The following is a 9,479-nucleotide window of genomic DNA, read 5'->3' as shown; positions in this document are numbered from 1 at the left end:
GCTTTGCCTAGCTATAAATATATCTTAAAGAATACAAGTGATTTAAAAAGATTGTAAGTGGTTCAGTGCCTGTAGCTCACAGCTAGGGTGCCAGCCACATATACTGGAACTGGTGGGTTTGAATCCAGCCTGGGCCTGCCAAACAACAATGACAACTACAATCAAAAACATAGCTGGGCGTTGTGGTGGGCACCTGTAGACCCAGCTACTTGGGAGGCTGAGGCAAGAGAATCGCTTTAGCCCAAGAGTTTGAGTTTGCTGTGAGCTGCGATGCTACGGCACTCTACTGAGGGCAACATAGTGAGACTGTCTCAAAAAAAAAAAAAGAAAAAAAAATATATGGTAAGTGATTCAAGTTGGAAACAAAAATTTCATGCCACTCCCCCTTTTTATTTTTTTAGACAGAGTTTCACTATGTCGCCCTTGGTAGAGTGCCGTAGCATCACAGCTCACAGCAAACTCAAACTCTTGGGCTTAAGCGATTCTCTTGCCTCAGCCTCCCAAGTAGCTGGGACTACAGATGCCCACCACAATGCCTGGCTATTTTTTGTTGCAGCTGGCCCGGGTAGGGTTCAAACCTACCACCCTTGGTGTATGTGGCTGGCACTGTAACCACTGTGCTATGGGTGCGGAGCCGCCACTCCTGTCTTAAGAAATATTTAGAGATTGGAAGGTGAGCTGTTGAAACAGCTACTATATTTACAACAATGCATGTGAAAAAATTAGGATTTTCTTTATAGTATACAATTAAAACACATGTGATATTATTCATAACCCTAATTGTAAATGTGTGCATAAACTTTATTGCTCCCGTTGCCTTCCTAAGTAAATACTTTAAGTATAACCTTATTAAATATTTTTCTATTGCTTAAAAGCCACTTTTGACTCATTTTACTCACTAGAATTTATCAAAAATTTTTATTTGGAGTTTTAGTCAATTACCCAGGGTAAAAAAATGGAAAAGGGGCTTGGCGTTTGTAGCTCTGTGAGTAGGGCACCAGCCACATACATCGAAGCTAGTGGGTTCCAGCCTGGCCCGGGCCTGCTAAACAACAATGACAGCTGCATCCAAAAAAAAAAAAAAAAAACAGCTGGGCGTTGTGGTGGGCACCTGTAGTCCTAAAACTCGGGAGGTTGCAGCAAGAGAATTGCTTAAACCCAAGAGTTTGAGGTTGCTGTGAGCTGTGATGCCAGGGCACTCTACCCAGGGTGACAGCTTGAGAACTCTGTCTCAAAAAAAAAAAAAAAAAAAAGAAATGGAAAAGGATAACTAGAGATTGGCAACTATATCCTCTGCAATCCTTGGAGAAAAGACAGGTGCCCTTTGGGTTGTTTCAGGTAAAGAATGTGGATGGGACTATAGGAAAGAGAGTTTAGTTCACACAGTGTCTTTCTGCATCAGTGATTTTAATAAAGACACTTAGTGGTTATTGACAACTGGTCAGATATGGCTTTTTAATACACCATTCTCTGGACTGTGACCTAGTGAATTCTGGGATCAGCTCTCCTGCTCCATTTCTTTCTTGATCCAGTCCACATAGTTGAGTAGTTTGGTGTAGAAGCCATACCCCCTGCTGCACCCTATGCCCCAGGACACGATGCCAGTGGCCACCCAGCGATCATCTTGGCCCTTCACTGCAAAAACACTCCCACTATCCCCCTGACAAGCATCCTGCTTCAGAGTTGGGTCCCCGGCACAGAACATATTTTGAGAAAACACATCATTCCTCTTTTTTTCCTGTAGCCAGTTCTCACAGACCTCTCGCACGGCTATGGGCAGACGGACAAACCTGAGGTCATTAGAAAGCCTCTCCTCTGTTATCCCAAAGCCACTGACATAACCCATGAGGTCCCTGTCATAGAAGGTCTCGTTATCAGGGAGGCAGATTGGGAGGAGGTTAGGGCCCAGGGTGACGCTATTCTCCAGCTCCAGCAGGGCGATGTCCCCCTCAAAATTGTGGGACTCATCCTGACGGTAGTCTGGGTGGATGCTGACCCTGCGGACTGGGTGATTCCCCAGTTTCATGATGTCTTGCACTTTCGTGTGGCCTAAGAACACGTCCACGGTGGCGTTGTTTTGCATGTCGTGATCCTTGGGGTAGAGGGTGTGGGCAGCAGTGAGGATCCAGCGGTCGCCCAGCAGGGCCCCGCCCCCGCGTCCATAGATGTTGGTGAACGCCTGCCAGGGGAAGTTGCCCGGCTTGGCTTTTTGCCCTCCTATGATGCGCTGCTTCTGTTCCACTGGGTGGACAGGCTTCCCACACACTGAGGAGGAGAGACAGGGAGTCAGGGACTAGTCATCTCCAGGTCCTACCCTTCTTCCCCCTCGGTCCCCCTTCCTGGCTCTTGGCTCTTTTCCTTTCTTCTCGCCTTCCCACACCTCCTCTGGCCTACTGTCAGCTTCTTCTTGTTCTCATTTATCTCTTCCTGTGGTTTCTCTTATTGTTTGTCTTCCCTGATTTCCCATCTGTTCAGTGAAAATTCTGCAATGTCAGGACTGCGTCCAGTTCTCTGTCCCTCTGTTCTACTCTCCTGGGATGCTCCCCTCCCGTCTCCTGGCTGTCTCCTTTCTCTGTGCCATACTTCTTCTGAGGGCCTTGAAGGGCTGCAGAAGACACCGAGGATGATCCTGGAGGCTTTGCACTCACCTGGCAAGCACCGAGGCATCTTCTCTCCCTCCTGTTCATTCTTCCAAATGCCCTGGGCTGTGCAGGTGTACATCCCTGAGGGAAAAAGAAGCTAGAATCAAGCTGGGAGGTGGTAGGCAAGAATTCAGGGTGCACAGGCCAGTGGGCACTGAGTGTGCTTTACAGGGAGAGGGGCCATGTGGACCCAACATGGGCTATGGTCAAAGGCCAAAGGTTCAAATCTGGAAGGGTAGAATATCAAAAGTGTTAAGAAGTTCCATACATATATTATTGTTTTAATACTAGATAAAATAAAATCAGAATATGTAACTATATATATATATATATATATACACACACACACATATATATAGTGGGAAGGGGGACAGAGTATTGACTGTTGACCAGCTGGAGTACAGTCATAGCTCACAGCAGCCTCAAACTTCTGGGCTCAAGTGATTCTCCTGCCCTAACCTCCCAAGCAGCTGAGACTTACAGATGTAAGCCACCACACTGGCTAATTTATAAATTTTTTTTTGTAGAGATGGGGTATCACGGCATTGCTCAGGCTGGACTTAACTATATGTTTGAGGTGATTTCTGTTTGTGAAAGTAAATATAAAAACCAGAGGAATGTCTCAAAATCTTATCAGTGATTGTAATCTTGATAATGGGATTGTATTTTCTTTTTTTTGAGACAGAGTCTCTCTCTGTGCCCTGTTGTTGAGTGCCATGGTGTCATGGCTCACGGCAACCTCAAACTCTTGGGCTCTAGCGATCTTCTTGCCTCAGCCTCCTAAGTAGTTGGGACTATAGGTGCCCTCCATAATGCCAAGCTATTTTTTAGGATCTCGATCTTGCTCAGGCTGAGCTCAGGCAATCCACCTGCCTCCGACTTCCAAAGTGCTAAGATTACAGGTGTGAGCCACTGTGCCTGGCAGGATTGTGGATAATGGCAGTAGCTACAGTTTTTTCTTTCTTTCTTTCTTTCTTTTGTAGAGACAGAGTCTCACTTTATCGCCCTCGGTAGAGTGATGTGGCATCACACAGCTCACAGGAACCTCCAACTCCTGGGCTTAGGCGATTCTCTTGCCTCAGCCTCCCGAGTAGCTGGGACTACAGGCCCCCTCCACAATGTCTGGCTATTTTTTGTTGTTATTGCAGTTTGGCTAGGGCTGGGTTTGAACCCACCACTCTTGGTATATGGGGCTGGTGCCCCACTCACTGACCTACAGGCACTTCCCTATTTAAAAAAAGTTTTAAAGATACCCATACATGAGTTTGAGAGCCACTTTGTAAAACTAAATGCAAAATATCACAATATACTAGCTTGATGGGGAAGTTTAGTGGAGGCAGTCTCACTTGACATAGTTGCAGTAGTGGTGACAGTGGTGGTGATGGTGGTAACAGTGGCAGGAGTGGTGATGGTAGTGTTGGAGTGATAGTAGTGGTGATGGTGAAGATGATGATGGTGTCAGCAGTCATAGTGCTATTGATGGTGATGGTGATATTGGTGTTGGTGATGGTAGTGACGGTGTTGGCAGTGATTGTGCTGGTGTTGGTGCTGTTGATAGCATTGCTACTGGTGGTGGTGGTGGTGATGGTGATGCTGGTAGCAGCAGGGGTGTGCTGGTGGTGGTGGTGATGGTGGTGAGAATGAGCCAACTATTAATGAGATTCAAGTCTTTTCTTTGCATCAGGTCAGGTGCCTCCTCCTTCAAACCTTCTAGATTACTCTTGGTACTATAATTTAGGCCCCTGAAGCCAATGCTCTGAACAGATACCTTAATATACATCCCCTAGGGATTCTATTGGGAGAAATCTCAGAGAATGTCTCAAGAAGAGGGAAGAGAGAAGACTGCCATTTGCATTGGTCCCTACCTCGTTCCGACTCACTGCTGCCATCTCTGGTCTGCATCTTGTAATAGGGTTCATGGCAGTAATACTGGATACGCGCCTGGTATGTGTTCACCCCCTCTTTGGTGGTGTAACGGAAGGCCCCATTAGGCAGACTTCGGGGCTGTCCACAGTTCTTGACTTGGAGAGAACACAGGGCCATATGAGAGCTGAGAATGACTATGTGGGAACTTCAGTGGAAGAAATATGAAGGTTTTTTTTTTTTTTTTTTTGTAGAGACAGAGTCTCACTGTACCGCCCTCGGGTAGAGTGCCATGGCATCACACGGCTCACAGCAACCCCCAACTCTTGGGCTTACGCGATTCTCTTGCCTCAGCCTCCCGAGCAGCTGGGACCACAGGCACCTGCCACAACGCCCGGCTATTTTTTTTTCTTTTTTTTTTTTTGTTGTAGTTTGGCCGGGGCTGGGTTTGAGCCCGCCACCCTCAGCATATGGGGCTGGCGCCCTACTCACTGAGCCACAGGCGCCGCCCAGGTTTTTTTCTTTTTTTTTTTTTTAAGACAGAGTCTAACTTTGTCCCCCTTGGTAGAATGCTATGGTATCACAGCTCACAGCAACCTTAAACTCTTGGGCTTAAGTGATTCTCTTGCTTCAGCCTCCCAAGTAGCTGGGACTACAGGTGCCCACCATAACACCTGGTTATTTTTCAGGACAAGGTCTCTCTCTGGGTCAGGCTGATCTTGAACTTGTGAGCTCAGGCAATCCACCCTCCTTGGCCTCCCAGAGTGGTAGGATTACAGGCATGAGCCACTGTGCCCAGCCCGGAATATGAGTTTTCTATTCACAGAACAGGCTGAGAATCTTAGAAAAATATGATTAGTAGGGAGGGTACTTGCAATTGTTGGGAGTTGGATGGAGTGAAATTTAGTTCTGGTATAGCCCATCAGTCCTGCTGAGATGAGAGGTCAAAGGGCCACAGGAATTCCAGGACAAGCCAGGGGGAGGATCTCTTCGGGAGAAGCTTAGTCTAGATCCCCTCTCTTCTCAGCGCAGGTCCCCAAGGCTGAGGGTTGGAAGGACCCCAGGGGCAGACATATCCCTGAATTGTGACTTACTCTTGCACCTGGGCATGGCGCGATGCCAGCTGCCATCATCCTCACAGACAGCAGTGAAAGACATCAGGGCCTGTTGTCCCTGTGTGAACAGAGGTTAAAGGTGCCATCAATACCGGGAGGTGCTGCAGCACCCCTTCTTACCCTTTCAGCACAGGAGTGAGGGAGAATACAAAGACATCTCTCAGGCTTTCACGGGCCTCCCCCTGCCCAACCTCCCCAGGAGTGTGGCTCCTTCTTTTTCCCCAGCTCAAGTTATAGACAGGTGTTCTGAGTTACAGAGCAGAAAGTCAAAGCAAGGGCCAATTGTTAGACCCAATAATCAGTTTAGGTTCTGGCTTGTACCCTCTGAGGTCCAGTCAAACCCACACTATGTAATTATTATTATTATTTTTTTGAGACAGAGTCTCACTCTGTTGCCCCAGGCTAAAGTGCTGTGGCTGCAGCCTAGCTCATAGCAGTCTCAAACTCCTGGGTTCAAGTGATCCTCTTTCAGCCTCCTGAGTAGCTGAGAGTACAGGTGCCTGCCACAATGCCCAGCTAATTTTTCTATTTTTAGTGGGTTTCATTTTTGCTCAGGCTGGTCTTGAACCCCTGAGCTCAAGTGATCCTTTTGTCTCAGCCTCCCAGAGAGCTATAATTACAGGTGTGAACCACTGCTCCTGGCCTTGGAATGTAGTTTCCTAAGGGCAAGAGTCTTTCCTAGAATACTAGTGCCATCTCACCCGTTTCAAAGGCGCCTGGCATGCTGACGTATGCTAAGTACTGTTGTGGTTGAGTAGGTAGCAGGGACAAAACCAGAGAATGGTACCCTCTGAAGTGAAAGGTTATTGGACAATATGAATGAGTTTTATTGAGATCAAAAATCATTCCAGAGAGTTAACCTTGGAAAGGATTTCAAGAGAATGTGTCCGAGTGAAATGTAAATAATGTGAGAAACTGTGCGACTTGCTTTAAATTCCCTGACTTGAATGATAAATGCAAATGTGGTGGTGCCAATAAGGGAAGGTCTTAGCATGAGCAAAGAGTTTGTTGGTTTCCAGTCTTCTTCACCCGGGACACCCACCCAATCCTCTTAATATAGCTGGAAGCATCTTGGAATAAAGAGCAATGAATCAGGCTAACTCCACTGGATGCAGCATTCGAAAGTAAGCTCCATGGAGGCTGTGTGAATATCCGTGGGTGTCTTCTTAGGGTACCTCCCACATATAGAACACTGCCTGAAAGCAGACACTTAAAATGTTTGTTGAATGAATTAACTACTACTTAAGGACACACCATAGGTCTTTGCTGTGTTTCTGATTAGGTTTTTTTCCAGTGAATCTATTGAACAAGCATGGCATGTCCAGTCCTTTGTCCCTGTCCAGGGAAACTCCAATTGTATGTTTTTAAAAATAGCATTTTAGTTTAGTAGCTTTTGTGAGACTGAGGATAGATGATGGGCTTAGGTTGAGACCACCATTGTGCATAAGACAGCCCTGGAGCACGGCTGATGGAAGCTGGGGGTGAGATTAAATCCACCGTGGACCTACCTATCTGAATTCCTCCTGGGCTGCTGGACCACTCTCTCCCTCAGCCCTGGGCTCTTACCTCCACGAGCTGGTAGCCTTGCTTACAGGTGACAATGAAGTAGTCACGAAACTGGTACTGAGGCTGTAGGTCCTGGATGATGGTGAACTCATCTAGGGTCTTGGGCTGGGGGCACTTGATGACTGTTGGGGAGACCAGAGGACTGTTTATTTCAGAGCCACTTGCCCTTCCTTCTCCCCACCTCCTACTTGCTGGTCAGTGAGGGAGCCCCAGGCAGCCTTACTATCAGTGGTGTAGTGCAGCTTCCAGCCCTGGCTGTCCCCTGATTCATCTGTGAAGAACAGTAGATCTACAGCATTGCTGCTGGTGTCAAGGTCGGGGGGCCTTTGCTTCCCACAGAACTCGCCAATGTTCTTCCCGTTGGCGTAGATCTAGTGGGGAAGGGAGGAGGTTTGTCTCCCAGCTTGGACATTTATATGAGGAGCCAGCTGGTATCAGCCTGGTGGCCAGGGTGGTGATGGGGGTGGAATCCTGCCTTGTGTATGTTTCCATATGAAGGTGAAAAGGGATCCCCCCCAGGCCCCAAATCCAGTTGTGTGGGAACTTGCCCAGCCTAGATTGGCAGAGAAGAGCTAAGAAGGGATGGGAAAGAGAGGGAGGGCCTGCAGGGGAAAGACGGCTGTACCTGGAGCTGGTCATAGGGGCAGTGCACTTGCTGGTGGTCATCAATCTCGAAAGGCTCTAGGAACTTGAGGTGGAGGGTGAGGCCCCTCTCCACGCGGATGCTGTAGTTGCAGCGCAAGTCCGGAGGGTAGGGCTTGGGGTACTCCAGGCTGGAGATGTAGCCTGATGGTTCTGTGTATAGCTCGCTGCTGCACTCGGCTGACAGTAGAGAGGCAGAGGGTCATGGGGGTGTTCTGGCTGCACCCTTTGCTCCCTCCCATACTGCCCTGGCTCACCCTGGCAGGAATGCCTGTCCTTCTGAAGCTCATAGCCTGGACGACAGGAACAGAAGTAGCCACCAACGTAGTTGTGACACAGGTGCTGGCACTGAGGCTGGGCGTCTTCCTCAGCCAAGTTGTGCTGGGAAGCACATTCATCAAGGTCTGGGAGGGATTCAAGGAGGAGGGTTAAACTCTTACTAAGAGACATCCGTAGTGGCTTTGGTCTCAGTGAGGCCACTTGCCAGAGGCCTAGAGACAAAGGCGACTCCAGCCACCTGGACTCTGAGTCCTCTCTAGTGCTCTCTGGGAACTGCCCTGAGGTCGGTGGACCCCTTTTGGAAAAGCTTGCCTGAGGGGAGGAACAATGAAATCCAGACTTTTGGCTTCTTTGGATTCAAGATTCCTCTTTCCTGGCCCCCATTCAACATGGCGGAGGCCACTCACCCACAGCCTGGTAGTAGGCCTGAAAGCCCTTGTAGAACATGATGGTCCCATTCTCCTCATTGGAGAAGTCCGTGTGGAAGGTGAGCAGCATCTTGTTCCCTTGGGACAGAAATTCCTTCTCTCCTGGGGGGTTGCCCAGTGGAGATCCTGGCTGCCCACAGAACCTGCCCAGGTTTTTCTTATCAGCAGAGATCTGGTGGAGGGACAGGGACAGGTAGAAACCCTGTTAGGGAGTTGTGTGCACGTGGCAGCAGTGGCTGTCCTTCTCCTGCCCAGAGTGCATCAGGCACCACCATGGCTCTGCCTGCTGCAGTCTCCCCCAGGGTACTCTCACTTGTCACCCACGTCTCCCATGCACTCACTCTTTGCATGCTCTCCTGTGTCTGGTACCCCTTCTTAGCATGTTTTAGATCTTTCTTCACCCCACTACTGGAATACTGGCCATCTCCATTCAGTCTTCATCAGCCTTGCATTCCTAGCACCTGCACTGCTTTACTTTATTTCTGTCTTCTTTTTTATTTATTTATTTATTTTTGGTTTTTTTTTTGGCCGGGGCTGGGTTTGAACCCGCCACCTCTGGCATATGGGACCGGCGCCCTACTCCTTGAGCCACAGGCGCCGCCTTGTCTTCTTTTTTTGTTGAGACAGGGTTTTAGTCTGTTGCCTAAGTTAGAGTGCAGTGGAGCAATCATAACTCACTGCAGCCTTGAAATCCTGGACCCAGGTGATCCTCCTATCCTCCTGCCTTACCCTTCTCAGTAGCTAGGACTACAGATACATACCACCATGTATGGTTATTTTATTTTATTTTATTTTTTGCAGAGATGGAGTCTTGCTATATATTGGTCAGGCTGATCTCAAACTCTTGGCTTAAGTGATCCTACTGCCTTGGGCTCCTGAAGTGCACAGGGGTCCTCAAACTACGGCCAGCGGGCCACATGGGGCGGTGTGATTGTATTTGTTCC

The 9,479-nt window shown here is 48.5% G+C and overlaps 1 protein-coding gene across 1 annotated transcript in view; it reads right to left on the bottom strand.

Annotated features, from left to right (window-relative positions):
• Positions 1–717: 717 nt before the first annotated feature.
• The window catches only part of C1R (complement C1r), a 10,944-nt gene continuing 2,182 nt past the window's right edge, over positions 718–9,479 (bottom strand). Inside the window, exons 3-11 of the mRNA XM_053556020.1 lie at positions 8,515–8,707; positions 8,086–8,232; positions 7,812–8,008; positions 7,410–7,557; positions 7,187–7,308; positions 5,600–5,678; positions 4,508–4,663; positions 2,649–2,723; positions 718–2,265 (exon numbers count right to left, since the gene is read on the bottom strand). Coding sequence (XP_053411995.1) covers positions 1,499–2,265; positions 2,649–2,723; positions 4,508–4,663; positions 5,600–5,678; positions 7,187–7,308; positions 7,410–7,557; positions 7,812–8,008; positions 8,086–8,232; positions 8,515–8,707 — 1,884 coding nt within the window. The 3' untranslated portion in view covers positions 718–1,498. The remainder of the gene's footprint in view (positions 2,266–2,648; positions 2,724–4,507; positions 4,664–5,599; positions 5,679–7,186; positions 7,309–7,409; positions 7,558–7,811; positions 8,009–8,085; positions 8,233–8,514; positions 8,708–9,479) is intronic.

Source organism: Nycticebus coucang, chromosome 12, assembly GCF_027406575.1.
Source record: "Nycticebus coucang isolate mNycCou1 chromosome 12, mNycCou1.pri, whole genome shotgun sequence".
In the NCBI taxonomy this organism is placed as follows: Eukaryota; Metazoa; Chordata; class Mammalia; order Primates; family Lorisidae; genus Nycticebus; species Nycticebus coucang.
The sequence above is the reverse complement of the archived record's forward strand: the minus strand, read 5'-3'. Positions and strand labels throughout refer to the sequence as shown.